General features: G+C 41.5%; 1 protein-coding gene across 7 annotated transcripts in view; it reads right to left on the bottom strand.

The window, feature by feature from the left end:
• The window catches only part of LOC140212421 (RNA-binding motif, single-stranded-interacting protein 3), a 1,294,896-nt gene that overhangs the window by 349,163 nt on the left and 920,901 nt on the right, over window positions 1-24,832 (bottom strand). For all 7 annotated transcript variants that reach the window (XM_072283183.1, XM_072283184.1, XM_072283188.1 and 4 more), the window contains one exon: window positions 499-590. In XM_072283183.1, coding sequence (XP_072139284.1) covers window positions 499-590 — 92 coding nt within the window. The remainder of the gene's footprint in view (window positions 1-498; window positions 591-24,832) is intronic.

Here is a 24,832-nt window from a genome sequence, read left to right as displayed (position 1 = left end):
GCCCATCTAATCCACACAGAAATATTAATCCGCCTGGTTCCCTCAACCTGCACCTGGACCATAGCTCTCCATACATCTCCCATCCATGTACCTATCCAAATGTATCTTAAATGTTGAAATCGAATCCACATCCACAACTTCTCCTTCTAGCTCATTTCACACCCTCAGCCCCCTCTGAGTGAAGAAGTTCCCCCTCATGTTCCCCTTAAACATTTATCATTGTATTTACATGAAGTGCTTATTTACAACTCTACCTGTGAATGGAAGAAGAGGTAGTTATGTATACTCATCACCAACAAGTCAAACCGATGTTTTATAAAAGTACATTGATATTAATGATAAAAATATTTAATATTAAGTGAAAATTAACTGGTTGCTTAATTAATTGGAAATATTAACTGGTAACTTCTTTAAACCCACATTCTATTATTATGCATCCCTCTGGTAAAGTAACACTGCAATGCAGGAATAGAAATGGTTCCTTGTCATGATTCTCACCTTTGCCATCTGGGCCTGTACTCCACTGGCTTTGAGTGACGCCACTGCCTTCTGTGCAGCTGCGGGGCTGTCGAAGTCTACGAAACCATAGCCTGTAAAACAGTTACATGATCAACGTCAGGGACGTGCACTGCATCCAGCTGAAGAGTACTGTGACAAAAGAGCCTTGTGCTTGACTCAGTTCAGATTAGCACGAGTCTTAATAATAAGAAGAACTTATTTATTGAGCACTTTCCATACAAATGATGCATTTCAAATTGTTTTACAATGAGATACAAAGTGCAAATAAAAGGCATGACAAAGTTAGTTTAACAAAGCAAGGTTAAATAAACATGTTTTGAGCTGGGGTTTGAAAGTGTCAACTGAGTCTACATCTCTAACAGTTTTAGGTATTGAGTTCCACAGTTAAGGAGCATAGTTCAAAAAAGTTGACTTGCCAATTACCTTTTGAAGGAGATTGTTTAAATTTAAGAGATTGGTGGAAGAAGACCTGAAGCTCGAGCAGGATTATAAAACAAAAGCGATTCTGTGATGTGCTCTGGACCAGACTATTCAGAGCCTTACAAAATTTGTCCCCCTATTCTTAAATTATATTCTGTTTGAACTGAAAAACCCGTGGAAAGGAACTAATCTCATCAAAATTCAAGCATTGTTTGCTGGCCAGAAACAGAACCATATTGACCATGAATAATTGGTTGAAAACCCTGATTTAATAAATTACTGTAGCAATAAATGTTTGACTGTAATCTTATTCTGTCAATGTTTTTTTTAACTGAATGCAATCCCATGTTGCACTTTCATGAGTGTAGTGGTTACTGGAAAACAAACCAAAGCTGCTCAGAGATAAAGCACTGGGGGGTTGACACTAGGACATGCTCTCCACGAATAACAAAGTTCTAAGCCAAAGAAAGTACGGTTGATCCTTAATTGAGAAACCAGCAAAGTCGAATGATCTTGTCACAATAAAATTAATGAAACTACACTACTGATACAACAAAATAACCAGTCTAAGCATACTTAAATGTACTTAAGCCAAGTATTCTTAAACATATTTCAGTGAACCAAAGAATATTATTCTCCCGACTTACTCCCTTACCCTAGACAGACTATAGACAAAAGACAAAGCGTGAGCGTGTAACTATACTCTTCACTTCTACCACAGCACAATCCACGTAACAAATTACCCATAATAAATGCACAACACAAAATACAATACAGACAGGCAGAAAATAGATACATGGCCCCTACACTATGGAGAAACATGCTCCACTTCACCTGTTATGTTAGACTGGAATTAATCACTGCATACTAACTGAGCAACACAGGGAACTCCATGTTTTGTCAATTAGAGGAAAGAATTACTTGCAAAACTGGCAGATTATTATAATTGGTCCCAAAGCCCATTCAATAATTTAGTATTAGAGAAGGGTCCAAAATAATCCAGGCGAATTTTACATATCTTATTTCCCTGTTCATACAAAGTCACTAGAAGACATTCAAACACAAATACAAAATACAGTAGTGTGAATGCCAAAGCGATATTTCAGAATTAGAATCAGTATCAGAATCAGGTTTGGTATCACCAACATACGCTGTGAAATTTGTTGTTCTGAGCCAGTGGTACATTGCAATCACCACCACCATCATCATTATGTGCCATAGTGATCATGGTCTTACACCCATGATTGTTCTTGCCAAATTTTTCTACAGAAGTGGTTTGCCATTGCTTTCTTCTGGGCAGTGCCTTTACAAGACAGGTGACCCCAGCCATTATCAATGATCTTCAGTGATTGTCTGCCTAGTGTCAGTCTGTCTGCTGGAAATCCAGAGGAACTCAGCAGGTTAGGAGCATCTGTGGAGAGAAACAAACAGTCAGCATTTCAGGCCAGGACCATGAGTCTTGATGAAGGGTCTCAGCCCAAAACAATGACTGTTTATTCTCCTCCATTGATGCTGCCTGACCTGCTGATTTCCTCCAGCATTGTGTGGGTGACATGCAAATCAAAAACAGAAACCTCAAGAGAGTCTGCAGATGCTGGAAATCCAGAGTAACAAACACAAAATACACGACCCAATGAGCCATGCCACCCAGTAACCTACCTAGTTAAACCTAGCCTCTCACAGGACAATTTACAATGACTAATTAACTTACTAAACAGTACGTCTTTAGACTGTGGGAGGAAACTGGAACAAACCCACATGCTCAAGCGGAGGAACGTACAATAGATAAATAAATTGTAAAATTATGATAATTATAGGGCTTTCACAGTGAATGTCAGGGCCATGGAGTACGTTGTAGAACAGAGGGACTTTGGAGTACAAGAACATGGTTCATTGAAAGTGGAGTCACATGTAGTGAAGAATGCTTCTGGCATGCTGGCCTTCATCAATCAGGGCACTGAGTATAAAAGTTGGGGGTTATAGTGCAGTTCTATAGTCTGTTGGTGAGGCTGCACATGGAGAATTACTTATTGCTCATCCTTCTGTAGGAAAGTCATTAATAAACTGGAAAGTGTGTTCATTTCTCTGAACTCACTGGCTTTTCTGTGGTATATACAAACAAGAAGTGATCATTTATGATTTTGCCCCACTTCTTGTGGTTCCACATGTAGGTCACCAAACTGATCCTGTCACCACCCTTCTGCTCCTCCAGGGGCACCTCGTGGCCCTCGTTTGACTTAATTTTCTTCTGAAGAGTATGCCTCCATCCCTGATACTCTTCAAGGGGATTAGATTGATTACAGCTGCATCTACCAAACATATGCCTCTTTTTCTCCCTGATCAGATCTCCAGTCTCTCTCAGAACCTAATCATGCTATTCCTTCAGGAGAAAATCTAAGAAACTATCATACAAACAGTAAAACCTCACGTTATACACTATATATCTAACATGTCCTCCTCTAAAACCATGATGAGGCCAAATTCTGGTTGGAGGAGTAACATCTCATATTCCTTTCAGTAGCCTCCAAACTGATAGCATGAATATTGATTTCTTTAAAGTCTACCAGGCTACCAATAAGGTTTATCAGGATGCTACTTGGGTTAGAGGGCATGTGCTATAATGAGAGGTTGGACAAACTTGGGTTATTTTCTCTGGAGCAGTGGAGGATGAAGGGAGACCTGATAGAGGTTTCTAAGATCATGAGAGGTACAGATAGTGTAGACAGGCAGTATCTTTTTCCCAAGGTTGAAATGTCTAATACCAGAAGACATGCATTTAAGGGGAGAGAGGGTAAGTTCCACGGAGGGATGAGGAGCAAGTTTTTGTACCGGGAGTGGTGGGTGCCTGGAATGCACTGCCTGGGGTGATGGTAGGAACAGCAGAGACTTTCAAGACATGTTCAGATAGGCACAGGAATGGTTTAGATAGGCACGTGAACGTGAGGAAAATGGAAGGATATGGACGTTGTGTAGGCAGACCAATTAAATTAGTAATAAAATGGCCAACTAAATTTCTTAGTTGTAAGTTTAGTTGGCCATTTGATTACTAATTTAATTGGTCTAGCACAACATTGTGGACTGAAGGGTCTGTTCCTGTGCTGTAGTGTGGTAATTTTTTCACACTCCCTTCTACCTTTCCCCATTTCCCATTCTGGTTCCCTTTGCACCACTTCTCTCCTCCTCACCTGCCCATCACATCCTTCTGGTGCCCTTTCTCCTTTCTTTTTTTCTATGGTCCTCTCCCATCAGATTCATTCCTCTTCAGCCCTTCACCTCTTCCACCTATCACCTCCCAGCTTCTCACTTCGTGCCCCCCTCCCCCACTCACCTACCTTCCCCCCCCCACCTGGTTTCACCTATCCCCTACAAGAAAAAAAACCCCGCAGATGCTGGAAATCCAAGCAACACACACAAAATGCTGGAGGAACTCAGCAGGCCCGGCAGCATCTATGGAAAAGAGTAGAATCAATGTTTTGAGCCAAGATGCTTCAGCAGGACTGGAGAGAAAAAGAGGAGTCAGACCACCGACCTTTTTATTCTGGCTTCTTCCCTCTTTCCTTTCCAGTCCTGATGAAGGGTTTCAGCCCGAAATGTCAATTGTTTATTCCTTTCCATAGATGCTGCCTGATTTGCTGAGTTACTCCAGCATTTTGTGTATTTCGCTAAAAATGTGATCATGCTGGTACTGACACGATGGAAATATAATGTATAGTTATAATGTTCATCTTAAGAAACATTTGCAACACTGATAATATAGGCACTCCAATAAATAGTACTGTGGATAAAACCACGAAGCATTCTCTTCTGTAAAGGTGATGTGCCGTATATGAAGAACTACAGAAAGTATTACCCAATAAAAAATGAAAACATCTTCTGTTCAAGCCTTTAGGCAACCAATTTAATTAAAATGTGAGATCTGTAGGTCCCACTTGTCATTTAACAACATTTTTTTTACTAAGGGAGCATTTGTTAAGGAATAATTGTAATCTCTGGTTTATTCTCTAAAATTACATAAAATATAGCAGCAAATCTTTCCAGATGCACCGTGAAAATAAGCACATTCAGTCATCCAAGCGATAACTTAAGTGATACTCAAGGCTTGAGCAATGATTCTACTCTTTCTAAACAGACACAAGGAAAAATATCAGCTTCTAACCGTGGAACTTGCAGGGATACTTTCCAGCTGATGGATCTATTCTGCAAACTTGCCTGTAAAATGACAATCAAAGAATATGTTCTGCCTGATTCATTCCACAGAAAATATAACACCTCTGCTGCTTCCGTTGCTTTTATCAGTGGTAACACTTTTAACAGGCGTCTTCTGATGTCCATATAGGCAGATGGAGTTAATATTTCAGGTAAATGATAGCCTCCTTCAGAACTTGTTACATAAGGCCCTCAGGAGAACAAGAAAGTCAATCAGAGTATCTGAACGAAAAACTGAAGTGGATGTGGGAAAAAATACCACAAAGATGTACAAGAAACAGAAGACCCACACTCAGCATTTTAGGAACAGGTTCTTCCCCTCCGTCACCAGGTTTCTGAATGGACAATGAATGCATGAACACTGTTTCACCATTTTTGCTTTTATTTTGCACAACTTATTTTTTTTTTAGCATATACTCGATTTGGGAACAGCTTCTTTCCAACTGTGATAAGACTGCTGAACGGATCCTAACCCGGATCTGGGCCGTACCCTCCAAATATCCGGACCTGCCTCTCAGTTTTTTTGCACTACCTTACTTTCCATTTTTCTATTTTCTATTTATGATTTATAATCTAAATTTTTAATATTTACTATCGATTTGTATTCCAGGGAGCGGGAAGCGCAGAATCAAATATCACTATGATGATTGTATGTTCTAGTATCAATTGTTTGGCGAAAATAAAGTATGAAGCATTTCTTATTGTAATTTACTGTAATTTTACATATTACACCGTGCTGCTGCTGCAAAACAACAAATTTCACAACATAAGATAATAAATCTGATTCTGATATTTTCTAGCTGATGGATATATTCTGCAAACAACTTTCAAAGTACATTTATTATCATACATTTATTATCGTACATTTACAACCTTGAGATTTGTCTCCTAACAGGCAACCACAAAACAAAGAAGCCCAAAAGAACCCATAAATAAAGACAGTCAAATGCCCAATGTGCAGAAAAAAAAACAAATCGTGCAAACAATAAACGTTCTGAATTGAAGTCCATAGGGAGTCCGTTCCCAGACCCTTAGTTCAGCACAGAGCGGAGCAGCGAGCTGAACCGGCCAGTCGCTTGCCTCGGGCCTCAACGCACTTGCCTGTAAAATGGGCCATGAACACAATAATGTAACAATTGCCAATCAGGGTTTGTGACCAAAACTGAATAAAGTTTGTGTGGGGAAGATCCACAGAGTGTTGAAGAAACACAGCAGGTCGGGCAGCATCAATAGAGAGGAATTCGTCAAGAGTCTCAGCTTGTCTGGGGGACAAAGAAATGGCAAATGAAGTTAACGGGTACTTTGCATTTGCCTTTACTGTGGAAGACACTAGCAGCGTACCAGTGCTCCGTGAGTGTCAGGGAGCAGGAGTGAGTGTCATTGCTATGACAAAGGAGAAAGTGCTAGGCAAACTCAAAGGTTTTAAGGTGGATAAGTCACCTGGGCCAGATGGACTACATCCCAGAGTATTGAGAGAGGTTGCTGAAGAGATCACGGATGCATTGCTCATGATCTTTCAAGAATCACTTGATGCTGGCATGGTCCCAGAGGACTGGAAGATTGCAATTGTCACTTCACTCTTTAAGAAGGAAGGAAGGCAAAAGAAAGGAAATTATAAGCCAGATAGCCTAACCTCAGTGGTTGGGAAAGTGTTCGAGTCTATTATTAAGAATAAGGTTTCAAGATGCTTGGAGAATAATGATAAAATAAGTCCAAGTCAGCATGGTTTCTGTAAAGGAAAGTCTTACCTGACAAATTCTTCGAGGAAGTAACAAGTAGGGTGGATAAAGGAGAGGCAGTAGGTGTCATTTACTTGGATTTTCAGGAAGTGTTTGATAAGGTGCCACACATAAGGCTGCTTAACAAGATAAAATCCTATGGCTTTACGGGAAAGATACTGGCATGGATAGCGGAATGGCTGACAGGCAGGTGGTAGCTAGTGGGAATAAAAGGGGCCTTTTCTGGGTGGCTGATGGTAACTAGTGGTGTTCCTCAGGGATCAGTATTGGGACTGCTGCTTTTCACATTGTTTGTCTATGACTTAGATAAGGAATTGATGGCTTTGTGACAAAGTTTGTGGGGATTTGAAGATAGATGGAGGGGTAGGTAGCGCTGAGGAAGCAAACCGATTGCAACAGGACTTAGATTAGAAGAATGGGCAAAAAAGTGGCAGCTGGAATACAGTGTTGGGAACAGTATGATAATGCACTTTGGTAAAAGGAACAATAGTGTAGACTATTATCTAAATGGGGAGAAGGTTCAAACATCAGAGATGCAGAGGGACTTAGGAGTCCTTGTGCAAGGCTCCCAGAAGGTTAATTTATAGATTGAGTCTGTGGCAAAGAAGACAAATGCAATGTTGGCATTTATTTCAAGGGGAATAGTATATAAAAATAAGAAGGTAACGCTGATCCTTTATAAGACACTAGTCAGGCTGCACTTGCAGTATTGTCGACCGTTCTGGGCCCCATCTCTCAGAAAGGATAAGTTGTCATTGGAAAAAGTCCAGAGGAGGTTCACGAAGATGATTCCAGGAATGAAGGGGTTAACATATGAGGAGCATTTGGCAGCTTTCAGCCTGTACTCACTAGAATTTAGAAGAATGTGGGGGGGGGGGGTGGAGGATCTCAATGAAACCGACCGAATGCTGAAAGGACTAGATAGGGTGGATGTGGAGGGGATGTTTCCTATGATGGCGGCATCCAGAACCAGAGGACACAACCTCAAAATTGAGGGACAACTCTTTAGGAGAGGTAAGGAGGAAATTTTTTAGTGAGAGTAGTAAATCTATAGAATGCTGTGCCACAGACTGCAGTACAGGCCAAGTCCATGTGTATATTTAAGGCAGAAGTTGATTGTTTCCTGATTGGTCAGGGCATCAAAAGACATGGTGAGAAGGCTGGTGTATGGGGTTGAGTGGGATCCGGGATCAGCCATGATGGAATGGCGGGGCGGATTCGATTAGCTGAATGGACTAATTCTGCTCCTATGTCTTATGGTATTTTGAAACATCGCTGTTTATTCCTCTCCATAGATGCTGCCTGACCTGCTGAGTTCCTCCAGCATTTTGTGTGTGTTGGTCTAGATTTCCAGCATCTGCAGAATCTCTGGTGTTTATATGGGGAAGATATCCATTTAAATGATATGTGAAGCATTTAATAAAAACAGTAAATTTATAACTGGTTCAATTTATAACTACATATTGATATAAATAGCTTGAAATAAAAGAGCTATCAGGACCGTCACAGAGGCTGCTGTGCCAGCCTCCAGATGGCCATGGATCAAGAGGTGTGACCCGTGGACCAAAGCTGCCGAGACACAAGCCAGGACCTGGTCAACCCTGGTTGGATCGCCTGGGCAAGAGTGTCTGATGTAGAAAGACCCGAAACACTGATGACCCCAGGTTATGTCACTGACGATGAGTCCTTGTGTCTTAGTGCACTTTAGGATGTACGAGGGGTGATTGATAAGTTCATGGCCTAAGGTAGACGGAGATGAGTTATACAGCTCTCGTTACATGCACATGCAGTTCAAATCTGAGTGATAATGCAGAAAGTTTGAAGTTAATAACGCAGCTCCTTCTACCTTTGGCCACGAACTTATCAATCACCCCTGTTGTGGACCACTTTCTGGAGGTCCAAGACTCCGACTTCTACAAAGAAGGGATCTGTATGCTCCACGACTGCTGGACTAAGTGTGTAAATGTAGGAAAAATAAATGTGCTAGGTTTTCTAAAATTGACTCCTTCTACCTTAGGCCACAAACTTATCAATCACCCCTCATATTTCAGTATCATATGAATCTATTATTCTTTCTTTAAAAATAGGGTTAAAATTAATGTGAGTGTATGCGTGTGTACTTTTAAGAACTGAGTGTTCCAGATGGTTCAACTTTGACAGAACCTGTTGGTTAGCTGTAGTATGCTGTATTTGCTATGAGAACAGCAACACAAAAGCTCGGATAGACACCACACTTGGCTTTCAATGGACTCTGCATAAAGAAACAGCAAGCTAACTCCACCTCCTTCACAATTTCCACATTACATCATAAGACCATCGGACATGGAGCAGCATTTGGCCATTCAGCCCTTCCTCGCTGCTCCGCCTTTTGATAATGGCTGATATATTTTTCCTCTTAACCCCGTTCTCCTGTCTTCTTCCCATAACCTTTGACAACCTGACTAATCAAGAACATCCCACTACGGTCCGTAAAGAATTTGTATACTCTCCCTGTTTCCAAAGAGGTACCAGTTGGTAGGTTACTTGGTCATTGAAAAGTATCCCGTGATTAAGCGATGGTTAAACTGGAGGTTGCTGGGCATTGCAGCTTGAAGAGCTGGAAGGGCCTATTTTACGCTGTATCTCAATAAATAAATACAAATAAGAATGAAAACATCAAACTCCACTTTAAATATTCCCAATGACTTGGCCTCCACACCCATCTATTACAATGAATTCCACAGATTCACTACCCTCTGGCTAAAGAAATTGCTCCCCAACTCCGTTCTAAAAGGATATCTTTTCTGTTGAGGCTGTGTCCTCTGCCCCTAGACTCTTGCACTATCGGCTACAACGCTGTTTTTATTGCTCTCATTCAAATTCCTTCCACACAGTAATAGGGACTAAAGTAATGAATTTTTACTTCAAAATTTAATAAAATAATTTCTCTTATTGGTGAATGATAAACAATCTTTTTATAGAACATTGTATGGGCCCTTTGGCCGATGAAGAGCATACAACAAAAATTAAACTGATTCCAAGGGCATTGGGTAATATTTTGCAGAAGTTGGTAGAATAATACTTTTATGGAGCATATTATAGAGGACATGCTAACAGCTGAATGCCTGATATACTCTCAGTGGCTACTTTATTGGTGTATTTGTACACCTGCTCATTAATGCATTTATCTAATCAGCCAATCATGTGGCAGCAACTCAATTCACAAAAAAACATGCAGACATGGTCAAGAGGTTCAGCTGTTCAGACCAAACAGCCACAATGGGGAAGAAATGTGATTTAATTGACTTTGTGGAATGATTGTTGGTGCCAGATGGGGTAGTTTGAGTGTTTGGAAACTTCTGATCTCCTAGGATTTTCATGCACAACAGTCTCTAGAGTTTACAGAGAGTGGTGAAAACAAAAAAAAAATACAGCTCTGGGGGCAAAAACGCCTTGTAATGAGAGAGGTCAGAGGAGAATGGCCAAGCTGGTTCAAGCTGATAAGAAGATGACAGGAACTCAGATAACCATGGGTTACAACAGTGGTGTACAGAAAAGTATCTCCAAATGCAAAACATGTCAAATTTGAAGTGAATGGACTACAGCAGCAGAAGACCACAAACATATATTCAACATTATTAAGTACAAGAGGTGCACAATAACGTGACTACTGAGAGGTGTGTTTCGTTTCTGAATAACCAGTTATTATCTAGATTTCAGAACTGTGCTCTTGATGGAACTAGTATGGGCTCAAATTCCAGATAAATAACTCTGTATCTCCCCACAGCACTTAAATGGCTTTTGCTTACTTGCACATTCTTTAAAAATTGCCATAGTTTCTGTCAGAAAAATACAGTCTTCTTTTTGACCTCCAAGTTCATTGAACCGAGCATGAGTGAAGAACCTGACTGTGATCCAATCACCAGGGCACAGAACAGTCAACAGAACATACAATGGAGACAGGAGGCCCAAGGTTGGAAATACTCTTTTGAATCCTCGATGTGTACAGTGCGGCCAATTTTATTTTTAAACGATGTGGAAGTAAACAAAAGACTGTCAAAGGAGTCATTTAGTTGGAAGTAAAAAGTCACAATAGCTACCAATGATCAAATGCCACATCACAAATAAGCTATACAGGCCTTCAATAAACACACACTGGAAAGAAAGCATCATATATCCTAGGAATATAGTGCACATAACAGTATCATGCTGATACTAATACTAAAATGGATAGCAAGAAGGCCCGTGAACAATAATAAAAAGCCACAAATATATTTTCATCTTCAGGAGGCAAAAGACTTAATAGCACTGAGGAGAAGTTTCGAGTACGCTGGTGTGCAATAATGCATCATTTATACTATTGTAAAGCTCTTCTCCCTGTCAGTTACCCCACTCTGCAGAAAGAACAGACAGTCAATGAATGCTTTGGGAAGTCTATCAATGTAATGTGGGATCAAAATTTTACAGCATAAACTGAATGTAGAAGTACACTAAAAATGGTTACATGACATATAATGTATATCAAACTTATCCCCTGATCAAGCAAATTAAACCTGGTCCTCTGAGGTAATTTCAATGCTTTTCTACTGCAATTGTAAATAACTTTGGAAAAAAATTAAATTAACTTGGAAAAAAAAAGTTAAAATTTATCATTTTATTCTGGGTGGCGGGGTGGAAATACATCTCTACCAAAGGAGGTGTGAGGTGCTCCTTTCCTCCATCAGCCTGCAAGTCACTCTTGGACAAGGTGTAGCATCTGCTCAACAAGACCTCCCCCCACCCCGATCAGTGTCACGTGAAGCCATGGGAGCAGGTGGTGGATGGTTGTAAGAGCAGTTGGTACATATCACAAGTCCTGGTTATACAACCACTGACACCAGGCAGACAATCTCTGAAGAATATTGATAATGGCTGGGATCACCTGTCTTGTAAAGATACTGCCCAGAAGAAAGCAATGGCAAACCACTTCTGTGGAAAAACTTGCCAAAACATTCACGGTCATGGAAAGACCATGATCTTCCATGTCATACAACAGGACACATAAGGAACAAATGGTAATTTTATTATAAATATAGCAACAAAAAGCACCGAGGTTGTGTGTTGATCTTATTGCAAGGTATAGGTTTTCATTGTACATGTATTATGTTCTACTTTTATAAAGAAAATTGTTCTTGAATTTTATCTACTTCTAAATGGCTGTGACCTCAAAAATAAACTATACCAAAATGGGGTGGAGGAGCAGCACGGCCGCGTGGGTTTCCTCTGGCTGCTCCCGTTTCTCCCCACGTTCCAAAGATGTCGGGGTTAGTAGGTTAATTGATCACATGGGTGTATTTGGGCAGTACGGGCTCGTTGGGCCAGAATGGCCTGTTACCCATGCTGGATCTCTAAATAAATCGGAACAACAGGCCCTGTACTGTGCTGGGCTGTACCGTGCTATGTTCTATAAGGGCTTGCCTGTTGGTGACAGATTACTTCAAAAAAGGAAGAGAACATAGACACAACAGATGCTAGAAATATAGAGTAGCTCAGTCAAAAAGCTGGAGATCACGGCAGGTCAGGTAGCATCTATGGAAGTGAATAAACCATCAAGAGGATGCTGTCTAAGTTGCACGCCATCTTGGACAATGTCTCCCATCCACTACATAATGTACTGGGTGGGCACAGGAGTACATTCAGCCAGAGACTCATTCCACCGAGATCCAACACAGAGCGTCATAGGAAGTCATTCCTGTCTGTGGCCATCAAACTTTACAACTCCTCCCTTGGAGGGTCAGACACCCTGATCCAATAGGCTGGTCCTGGACTTATTTCCTGGCATAATTTACATATTACTACTTAACTATTTATGGTTTTATTACTATTTATTATTTATGGTGCAACTGTAACGAAAACCAATTTCCCCCAGGATCAATAAAGTATGACTATGACTATGACTAGTCTTTCAGGTCCAGATCCTTCATTAGGACTGGAAAGGAAGGGGGAAGAAGCCAGAATAAGAAGGTTGGGGGGTGGGGGGAATAAAAACTGGCAGGTGATAGGTGAAACCAGGTGCATGGGGGAGGGAATAAAGTGAAAAGCTTTAAGGTGATAGGTGGCAAAGGTAAAGGGGTGGAAAAGAAGGAATCTGGTAAGAGAGAAGAGTGGATCACAGGATAATGGGGAGGAGGAACAGAATATCTCAGGTTCCTCCAAGATGTCCCAAACTATTTCTCAGAATAGTAATTCAAGGATTAATTGTTCTGAGATTCACAAGTTCAGGCTGAGTTTGAACATTATGAACTGAATCTGAAACCAAAAAGCCAGTTTACTTACCACAAATAAAAACTGTTGTTCACAATGGGACAACAAATAAACAGTGGGGTAATTGAATCCGGACAAAGCCACAACTACGGAATTCCAGTAGACAAAGTCATTTCCCTTTGGCTCCTACTACAGAATCCCAAACGACTGAATCACTTCCCATCCACATCTGATCGAGTCTTAGATATGACCAGGGTTCAAGCACAAGCTGTTCCCACAGTACTTACGGTTTAAATATTCAATCCATTTGAAAGGTATCCTGAAAGTGGTACAGTTTAAATTTTCACAAAAGAATCTTCAAAAATAATTCATCTTTCTCATCGATGCAGGTCAAAAGGATAAGTTCAATATGCTCTAAAGACTATAGAAATGGCAGATGAACTTAATGGGTACTTTACATCAGTCTTCACTGTGAAAGACACTAGCAGTGTGCCAGAGGTCTGTGAGTGTCCGTGAGCAGGAGTGAATGCCATTGCTATTACAAAGGAAAAAGTGCTCGGCAAACTCAAAAGTCTGATGGTACATAAGTCACCTGGATCAGGTGGACTACATCCCAGAGTCCAGCGAGCAGTTCCTGAAGAGATAATGGAATCATTGGTCATGATTTTCAAGAATCACTTGATTCTGGCATGGTCCCAGAGAACAGGAAGATTACAAATGCTACTCTACTCTTTAAGAAGGGAGGAAGGCAAAAGAAAGGAAATTATAGGTCAGTTAGTCTAACCTTAGTGGTTAGGAAAGTGCTGAAATCTATTATTAAGGATGAGGTTTTGAGGTCCTTGGAGAATAATCATAAAATGAGTCCAAGTCAGCATGGTTTCTGTAAAGGGAAATCTTGCCTGACAAATCTATTAGAATTCTTCGAGGAAGTAACAAGCAGGAAGGACAAAGGAGAAGCAATGGATGTCATTTACTTGGAATATCAGAAGGCATTTGATAAGGTGCCACATATGAGGCTGCTTAACAAGATAAAATCCAATGGCATTACAGGAAAAATACTGGCATGGATAGCGAAATGGCTGACAGGCAGAAGGCAGCAAGGGGAATAAAAGGGGCCTTTACTGGTTGGCTGCCGGTGACTATTAGTGTTCCTCAGGGGTCAGTATTGGGAACGCTGCTTTTCACATTGTTTGTCAGTGATTTAGATAACGGAATTGGTGGCTTTGTGGCAATGTTTTCGGATGATATGCAGATAGGTGGAGAGGTAGGTAGTGCTGAAGAAGCAATGGGATTGCAGCAGGACAGGAAAATTGGGAGGGTGGACAAAAAGTGGCAGATGGAATGCAGTATTGGGAAATGAATAATAATGCATTTTGGTAAAAGGACCAATAATGTGGACTATTATCTAAATAGGGAGAGGTTCAAACATCGGAGGTGCAAAGGGACTTGGGAGTCCTTGTACAAGACTCCCAGAAGGTTAATTTATAGATTGAGTCTGTGGTAAAGAAGGCAAATGCAATGTTGGCATTAATTTCAAGGAGAATGGAATATAAAAGGAAGGAGATAATGTTGAGCATTTACAAGACAGCAGTCTGGCCACATTTAGAGTATTGTCAATAGTTTTGGGCCCCATATCTCAGAAAGGATGTGCTGTCATTGGAGAGAGTTCAGAGGATGTTCATGAGAATGAATCTGGGAATGAAAGGGTTAACATATGGGAAGCATTTGGCAGCTCTGGGCCTGAGTTCATTGGAATTTAGAAAAATACCTGGGGGGGTGGGGGGAGGTGATCTAATTGAATCCTAATGAATTTTGAAAGGACTGGATAGGGTGGATGTGGAGAGGATGTTTCCTGTGGTGGGGGTATCCAGAACTACAGAGCACAGCCTCCAAATTGAGAGGTGACCCTTTAGAACAGAAGTAAGGAGGATTTTTTTTTAGCCAAGGGTAGTAAATCTGTGTAATGCTCTGTCACAGACTGCGGTGCAGGCCTAGTTTGTATGTATATTTAAGGGTTTCCTGATCGGTCAGGGCATCAAAGGATATGGCGAGAAGGCAGGTGTATGGGATTGAGTGGAATCTGGAATCAGCCATGATGGAATGGGGGAGCAGACATGATGGCTCTTATGTCTTAGGGTCTTATAGTCGAATAAGAAATAAACATAATTGAAAATTAGAACTTTTATGCAAGCTATTTGAAGTTATGTTCAAACAGTATAAAATTTTGTTTGCCCATAATTGGAATATCATATCTAATTCTGGTTAAATAATTTTTACTAACTTTATTAATGATTTATTTAATATAATAGGGTCTTTATACCTTAGAACTGTTGAATGTTGTTTTTCTTGCATGCTGCACCCTGACAAATGCACCACAGCAAATTCCTAATACATGTAATCGTTTATGGTGAATAAAGTTGATTCTTGATCCATCCTTGATAATCAAGGAGGTTGTATTTGCACAGTTTGCATATTGGTTTCGGTCAGTCCTGCAGGATGCAGCCTTTCATTGATTCTATTGTGTTTCTGGTACTTAAGTTCAGGTTCAAGTTTAATTTTCATTCGACCATGCATGAATACCCATGAACACAGCCAAACTTGGAGCGAAGGCGCAAAGCACAGTACCAACAGTCACACACAGCACTAGGCGCATACAGCATATATAAGACAACAGTAACATATTATCTCACAAAGAAATATAGTCTTAGACCCTGAGTTCATGAATGTTGCAGCACTCTACAGCCAAACAGGATACAGCTTGTCTGTTGCTGGGCAAACACTAGAGGGCAGCACTAACACCAATATGGACACTGCGCCACACTGCCACTGGCACTCCAGTGGCGCGTCTGACTCTGACACCTCCCTCTGGGTGACTGCAAACAGGTGACACTGTAGTTGAGGCCTAGTACTAAGATCTAGGCCATGCAGTTCACCTGCCATCTGCCCCCACTGTTCACCAATAAACCAATTACTTGGACTTCAAAGCTCAAAGTTCAGAGTAAATTTTATAAAAGTACATATATGTTTCAAAGTACATCATTTATCAAAGTATGTATGCAGTATACCACGCTGAGATTTGTCTACCCACAGACAGTCACGAAACAAACCCAAAGAAAAACATCGACTCTTTGCCCAAACGCACAAAAAGAAGTTTTAAAAATTGAACAAAAAACATAGAATAGAATAGAATAGAAAACACAAAATCAAAAGAGTCCAGGTATATTCAGTCCAGTTCAATCTAGCACTGTGTCATTTGTTATCTGAATGCCACCCTGATCAAAATCACCTAAAACAACAACAAAAAAGGAGCGCCCAGGAACTAGAAATGCATCATAACATGAACTACAGAGAGAATCCACAAACCACATCAATTAAACCTTGCCAAAGACACAGTCCTCCAGCGGCGTCAAGCAGGAAGGACAGGGAGACCACTTGAACAAAGGGACCTGCCAATGGGAGTATTGGACAAGAGGGGGAGAGATATCGTCACATGCAGACATCTTCCTCCGGCTGCAGCAAGAGAGAGGCTGACAAATGGTTTTAAACACCCTCTTGCCTTCCGTTAACTCCTTGATGATTTCGATTTCCCTAGGAACATGGTGTACATGCAGGGTTGTGTATGGTGACTTTGTGTATGTGTACTTTGAAAATAAATTTACTTTGAAATTTGAACTTTGAATAGTAATACTGGCCTGGCAGAGCAGAAAATTCTAAAGTTAAAGGATATAGGTTTAAGGTAAGAATTCCCATTCTGATATGTCTATCCATGGCCTCCTCTACTGTAAAGATGAAGCCACACTCAGGTTGGAGGAACAACACCTTATATTCCGTCTGGGTAGCCTCCAACCTGATAGCATGAACATTGACTTCTCAAACTTCCGCTAATGCCCCACCTCCCCCTCGTACCCCATCCGTTATTTATTTATATACACACATTCTTTTTCTCTCTCTCCTTTATCCCTCTGACTATATCCCTTGCCCATCCTCTGGGTTTTTCCCCCCCCTCCCCCTTTTCTTTTTCCCTAGGTCTCCTGTCCCATGATCCTGTCATACCCTTTTGCCAATCAACTGTCCAGCTCTTGGCTCCATCCCTCCCCCTCCTGTCTTCTCCTATCATTTTGGATCTCTCCCTCCCCCTCCCACTTTCAAATCTCTTACTAGCTCTTCCTTCAGTTAGTCCTGACGAAGGCTCTCGGCCCGAAACGTCGACTGTACCTCTTCCTATAGATGCTGCCTGGCCTGCTGCATTCATCAGCAACTTTGATGTGTGTTGCTTGAACTTCAAGCATCTGCAGATTTCCTCGTGTTTGCATTAAGGTAAGAGGGGAAGGTTTTCATTGAAGTTTAGGGCAAAGTGTATGACCCTGCGGCAGCAAGCCCATAATTGGCTCCATCTCTTGCTGATCTCACTGATTAAAGCTCGAGGAAGATTGAAATCATTGAGGAATGAGTGGAAGGAGAATAGTTGTGCAGCACTGTCTACCACCCTCTCAATAGCTACTGCTGGAGAAAGGTATCTCCTTTTGAATGGTCTCTCACTCTCTGCTGTTCGCGTAATCCTGCTGGAGTCCTGGGTCTTCAGCAAGGTTTAATCAACGCGGTTTGCCGATTGGACTCTGTAGTACAACGCCTTCCTAGTTTCTGGTCAGCTGATATTTTGGGCAATTTTGATGGGGACTACCTGCAGATGACGAACAACACAGAACTAGATTGAAGTGAACTGAGGCGAACCGAATATGCCTGGACGCTTTTGATTTTGTGCTGTATATTCTGTGTTTTCGCTTGTTTTTTTGCCGTTTGTGCAATTTGTTTTTGCTTGAACAGGTTCCATGGTTTTCCTTGTTTCGTTGCTGTCTGTGGGAAGACAAATCTTAGTCTAGTATACAGTACACATACTTTGATAATAAATGTGCTTTGAATCTTTGAAAATTTAAAGGGGACCGAGCCAAGATTTTTCACAAAGGGGGTAATGGATAAATGGAATGAGCAATGATAAGCAATGGTAGAGTAGGTAAACTAACATGTTTGAAAGACATTTAGACAGGTTCATGAATAGAAAAGTTTTAAAGGAATGAGGACAAATACAGGCAAATAGGACTAGCCCAGGAAAGCACAACAGTTACCATGGATGAGTTGTGCCGAAGGGCCCATTTTCTCTTGGATATGACCGTCTAATAGGCCAGGGGAAGCTGATGTTGTTTTCTTTAGAACAGCAAAGGCAGATTAAAAGGAGCTCAAAGTTCAAAGTTTTTTTTTTAAACAGGGCTACGATTGGTTTAGTGAGGGCAAATCGAAAAAGTTGTTTCCCATTTGGGGACTTTGCAAATAGGAGCACAGATTTTAAACTTCGGGCAAAGGTCAACATAAGGATTTTGGAAACAATGAAGCAGAACTTTCAAGAGAAAGTTGGACAGGCACTTGAGGACCTGAATGATAGAGAAAGGCTGAACGGGTTAGGACTTTATTCCTTAGAGAGTAGGAGAACGAGAGGAGATTCGATAAGGTATTCAAAATTATGAGGGATATTCTGATTCAGGGATCAGTATCTCAGTGTCATCACAAAGAAAGCAAGACAGCGCTTCTGCTTTCTTAGAAGTTTTCATAGATTTGGCACATCATCTAAACTTTCACACACTTCTACAATAGATGCACCGTGGATAATATCGCAACCAGTTGCATCACGGGCTGGTGTGGCAACACCAAAGCCCAGGAACAGTAAAGTCTACAGAACAGATGGCATCCATCAGTGAGGACCCCTATCACTCAGGACATGCCTCCTTGTCTGGGAGGAGGTACAGAAACCTGAAGACACACACTCAACAACTCAGGAACGGCTTCTTTCCCTCTACCATCAGATTTCTGTATAAACATTGAACCCATGAACACTACCTCACTCCTCCTCTTTTTCTCCTTTTGCTCTATTTATTTAATATAACTTTATAACCATACAACATATAACAATTACAGCACGGAAACAGGCCATCTCAGCCCTTCAAGTCTGTGCCGAACTCCTACTCTCACCTAGTCCCACCGACCTGCACTCGGTCCATAACCCTCCATTCCCTTCCTGTCCATATATCCATCCAATTTAACTTTAAATGACAACTTCGAACCTGCCTCAATTACTTCTGCTAGAAGCTCGTTCCACACAGCCACCACTCTCTGAGTAAAGAAGTTCCCCCTCATGTTACCCCTAAACTTTTGCTCTTTAACTCTCATGTCTTCTTGTTTGAATTTCCCCCACTCTCAATGGAAAAAGCCTATCCACGTCAACTCTATCCATCCCCCTCATAATTTTAAACACCTCTTACCTTTAATTTATATACTTATTATAATTAACAGGTTTTTTATTATTCTGTATTGCAATGTGATACTGCTGCATAACAACAAGTTCCATGACATATGTCCGTGATATTAAACCTGATTCTGATTCCGAATCTGTGTATAGCCCAGTACATCACAGGCAAAGCCCCCCCACCCCCACCCCCCATCAATGCTCCTTTTACAAGGAGTTCTGCCACAGGAAAGCAGCATCCATCATCAAGAATCCCCACCATCCAGACCATGCTCTCTTCTTGCCGCTACTATTAGAAGGAAGGTACAGGAGTTTCGGTCCCACACAACCCAGATTCAGGAACAGTTACTGACCTTCAACCATCAGAATTCTGAATGAGTGCGGAAAGCTTCACTCACTATGACTGAGCTGATTCCACAACCTACAGATTTGTTCCCAGAGTCACCACAATGCACAAGTCTACAGCTCATGTTCTCAGTATTATTTGATATTTTCTTTGCACAATTTATCTTCTTTTGCACATTAATTGCTCATCCATCTTTGCCTATGTTTTGTTTATAGAGTCATAGAGTACAGCACAGAACCTGGCCTTTTGGCCCATCTCGTCCATGCTAAAACTATTTAAACTACCTACTCCCATTGACCTCCATACCCCTACCATCCATATACCTACCTACATGTAACACATGCTGGCAGCACGTTCCACACTCTCATGACCCTCTGAGTGAAGAAGTTTCCCCTCATGTTCCCTTTAAGCTTTTCACCTTTCATCCATAGCCCATGACCTCCGATCTTAGTCCCATCCAGGCCTCAATGGAAAATGCCTGCTTGCATTAACTCTACCTATACCCCTCATAATTTTCTATACCCCTATCAAATCTCCTCTCAATCTTCTGCATTCCACGAAATACAGTCCTAACCTATTTAATCTTTCTTTATAAAGGCTGATAAATACTTGTGCTTACTAGCTTATGCCGCAGCCTATGCAAGTGGGCTACGCCTTTGTGAGCATTTATACTTGTGTGTTGGTGTGTCTGCGTCGCTCTGCAATTCACCGCCAAAACGTTAGTTAGCAGTGGGGTTTCTATGCCACTGTGTTGAGTTTCTTCGTGTTGAAACGCAACATAAAGAAACTCAAACTTCAAACAATGGCGACTGAAACTGAAGGAGGGTGAATTTTCTGTGCTTGTCCAGCCACTGAGAGACATGGATGAGGAAATGCATTTCAAACATTTTCGGATGTCAGCAAGTAGATTTGACGATTTGGTTCATCAAGTCGAGGAGAAGATGGTGGCGTGACACAGCGCACGGTCGTTCCGAATGAATATCGATATGTGTAACTAGGAGCCGTGCACAATCCGGATTTGATGGAGACAGCCGTGAGAAGTGCAGAGGAACATCTGGAGTAACTTCTGAAATGCCTGCTTCGTTGCCGCTGCTACTGTGTGATTGAGAATCTCCGGAGGGGAAGGCCCCAAATCCTCGGCTTTGCCTATTGCCTGTTGCCGGGACGGGGGTCGAAGCGCTCAGCAGAGATGGTGTTTGGTGCTCGGTGTCGGAGAGCTGGTTGGAGGCTTGGAGTTTTTCGGACGGACTCAGAGTCGGACTGTGGTCGGGTGATTCCAGGATGCTGCACCGGCAAGCTGGCGGCGCTGGAGGTTCACCGTCTGCGTGAGGTGATGGGACTTTCGAGAGACTTTGAGACTTTTACTGTGCCATGGTCTGTTCTTATCAAATTACGGTATTGCTTTGCACTGTTGTAACTATATGTTATAATTATGTGGTTTTTGTTCGTTTTTAAGCCAGTTTGTCATGTGTTTTTCGTGATAACATTCTGGAAAAACATTTTATCATTTCTAAATGCATGCATTACTAAATGACAATAAAAGGGGACTGCGCGTCCTCATAGTCATAATCATAATTGTCTCCAACCATTTATTTTCCATCAGTGTACACACAGTATACTCAGAGACTGGCAATCACCATTCGAGTTTTAGCTTCAGGTGGAAGTTAACAGGCTGCAGCAGCCAGCTACAAACTGGCATCAAGCACAGGGTCCTCCATAATTTCGGAGGTCTGTAAAGCTTTATGGAAAGCATTGCAGCCAGAGTTCCTTCCTTGCCCTTCAGTCACCCAATGGCAAGCTATTGCAGCGTAGGAGGAAATGCAATGCTACCAAGTGGACCAATCACAGTTGTTTGGTCTGCGACGCCACAATGCGTAGTTACATTTTGGGAGAGGTGCGCGTTAGGCTACGGCCTAGGGTTCAGCGTAGGGTTCGTGGCTATGCCGTACCTATGGCATACATTTGATTCACAAGTATAAGTCAGCCTTCACTCAGACCCTCCAGACCCAACAGCATCCTTGTAAATTTTCTTTGTACTCCTTCAACATTGTTTACATCTTTCCTGTAGACCAAAACTGCACACAATATTCCAAATAAGGCCTCACCAACATCTTATACGCCCCAGGTCTTGGTGTCATCTGCAAATTCGCTGATCCAATTGACTTTATTAGCATCCAGATCATTGATATAGATGACAAACAGCAATGGACCCAGTACCGATCCCTGCGGCACACCACTAATCACAGGCTTCCAGTCAGAGCGGCAACCATATACTACCACTCTCTGCCTTCTCCCACAAAGCAATGTCTAATCATAAATTCTAAAATACTTCCTGATTTTTCCTGTATATGATTGCAAGAAAATGAATCTCAGGGTAGCATATGGTGACCCACATATACCTTGATTATAAATTTACCTTGACTTTTAATTTTGACTTTAACTTTTGTGTCTGACACACTAACACATGGAGAAATTCCTCCATACACAGTGCCTTCCAATAGTGTACAACACATGCAGATGCCACTACCATAATTTTCAATTTGTTGCTCCATTGGAGGAACACAAAATTCGATGCAGCCCTTCGTAATCCCCACACAGCCTGCTTCCAAATAACTCAAAGCGGACTGGCGCTGGAGAGTTGACACGCAGTAGGTGGTACTTGGTTGACTTTCCAGTTCTTGAATACAGCACCTCCCACTCGGTTATAAACCTTGCTCTCTGCTGTAGTCAGTGAAGTAAAGGCCTTATGTATGCATGATCTGTTCACTTGCATAATAACCTCAGTTCCTGTGTGCAACTCAACTTTCCAGTGGCAGACACACAAATAAAATTTAGAGGAACCAAGGGAACTTGGAGTCCACATTCTTAGATTATTCAAAGTTGCCGCACAAGTTGATAGGACAGTTAAGAAGGCTGTTATGTCTTGTAACTTCAAAACATTAAACTATTTCAATGGTAAAGACGGAGAGTCTGAAATGTGAAACTAACTTAGTTTTGCTTTAAGCGATGTGCACATGTATCTCGTGGTAGCACCATGATGTATGCAGTTCCCTTATTTTTACATATAACCTGACGTGAATTATTTAAACATTCCAGAATGATTAATTAGCAACATATTTAAAAGATTAGTCAAATATTACTGAAATATTAAATACACAACAGAAGTAAATAGCGTGTTGGCCTTTATTAGGCAGGGGATTAGGTTCAACAGCTGCTATGTAATATTTCATCTCAATAAGCGCCTGGTTAGACCGCACTTGGAGCATTGTGTCCGGTTCTGGTTTCCCCATTATTGGAAGGATGGGGAAGTTTTAGAGAGGATGCAGAGATTTGCCAGGATGCTGTTTGGATTAGACAGCATGTCTTATGAGGATAGATTGAGCGTGCTAGGGTTTTCTCTTTGAATTGAAGAACGATGAGACATGACTTGATAGAGGTGTACAAGAGGATAAGAGTAATAGAGCAAGTCGATAGCCAGAGACTTTTTCCCAGAGTGGAAACGATGAATACAGGGGGGCATAATTTTAAGGTCTAATTGGAGGAAAGCACAGGGGGATATCAGAGGCATTTTTTTGACACAGACTGGTGGGTGCATGGGAATGCCTTGCCAGGGGTGGTGGCAGAGGCAGATACATTAGGGACATGAAACTCTTAGATAGGCACATGGATGACAGAAAAATTAAGGATTATGTGGGAGGGAAGGGTTAGGTTACTCTTGGGAGTAGGTGAAAATGTCAGCACAACACCATGGGCCGAACAGCCTGTGCAGTGCTGTAATGTTCTGTTTCATGTTCTATAAGGTTCATTGACATGTCGCAATTTTTTAAGCGACGATTACTTGTTTGAAGATTTAACTATTATTAATGTACCAATTCTGACAAGAGAGGAAGATGGATATAAAATAAGTTAAAAGATTTTTATGTTTGCCCCCAAGCTCTGCATTTTTTTTCAGGCAATTGTTTTGGCAGGATTAGATTAATTCAAATACATTTGCAAAAGACAAGATGATCAGTGTATACCTTCGAGGAGGTTACTTTGCTATTTGCGTAACTGTCTACAAAGCAAAAAAAAATACCACAGATTATCTGAGGCCCACACACATGTAGACCCACATGGTTCTGCAGAATCTTAGTGATATATTGTATATTAATTCACTTGGAGCAATGCCATTCACATTTTCACGGCAATGCCTCGACCAGAGCTCCCCCAGCTTCTCACACTTCCTTGGCCGTAAGAACTGTGAATAACGGTAGGGCAAAAAAAAAAATAGATCTGTCTTCCGTTCTAATGAAAGGGCTCAGCCTGAAACATCAGATTCAGATTCATTTGATTATCAGATGTAAATTGAAACAATAGTGAAATGTGTTGTTTCCATTAAAAACCAGCACAACCTAAAGGTGTTCTGGGGGCAGCCCGCAAGTATTGCCACATAGTGTGGTGCTAACATAGCATGCCCACAATGTTCAAGGATCAAAATAATCAACAACATTAAAAGGACAGCAGCAACAAATCAACAAAAGCAAACGACAACCTTTACCTCCCAACCACCTCCCCACCATCCCACCCACAGACACGCTGTCCTCTAACCCCAGGAAAGGCAGGCTCAACCTGCAGCTTCCAGTGGACTTAGACCTGCATACATCGGGCCTTTCAATCCCCCAGCAGACTTGCAGATCCAGGCTTCAGGCATTGGGCCCTAACTTCTGGACTTCCGATTGACCTTCAGGTTTTGATCTTCGGTATCGACCTCTGAACTCGCAGATGGCAACAAATGACAACCCTGGTTGAGGAACCCAATCTCAGAACTTGCTGATGATGGGATCCTAAAAACTAGGTCTCAAACTCCGGACTCTTCATTGACAAGTCCCTGTACTCCAGGCCTTGAACTCTAGATTCGCTGATGATCTATATAATCTCTTTATTTATCTTCTGCAATTTTATTCTCTTGATTTCCATTTTTGGTATTTTCCTTTGCCATCATGTTTTACTTTCTGTCTGTTTTTACTGACTGATAGCATCACTGCTTTAGTTTAAGTGAAGCTGAAAGCCCAACCAATCTTATTAGCCAATTGTTCCAAATGAGTC

This window comes from Mobula birostris, chromosome 19, assembly GCF_030028105.1.
Source record: "Mobula birostris isolate sMobBir1 chromosome 19, sMobBir1.hap1, whole genome shotgun sequence".
NCBI lineage: Eukaryota > Metazoa > Chordata > Chondrichthyes > Myliobatiformes > Myliobatidae > Mobula > Mobula birostris.
Note: the sequence above shows the minus strand (reverse complement) of the source record. Positions and strands in the feature narration are given on the sequence as shown.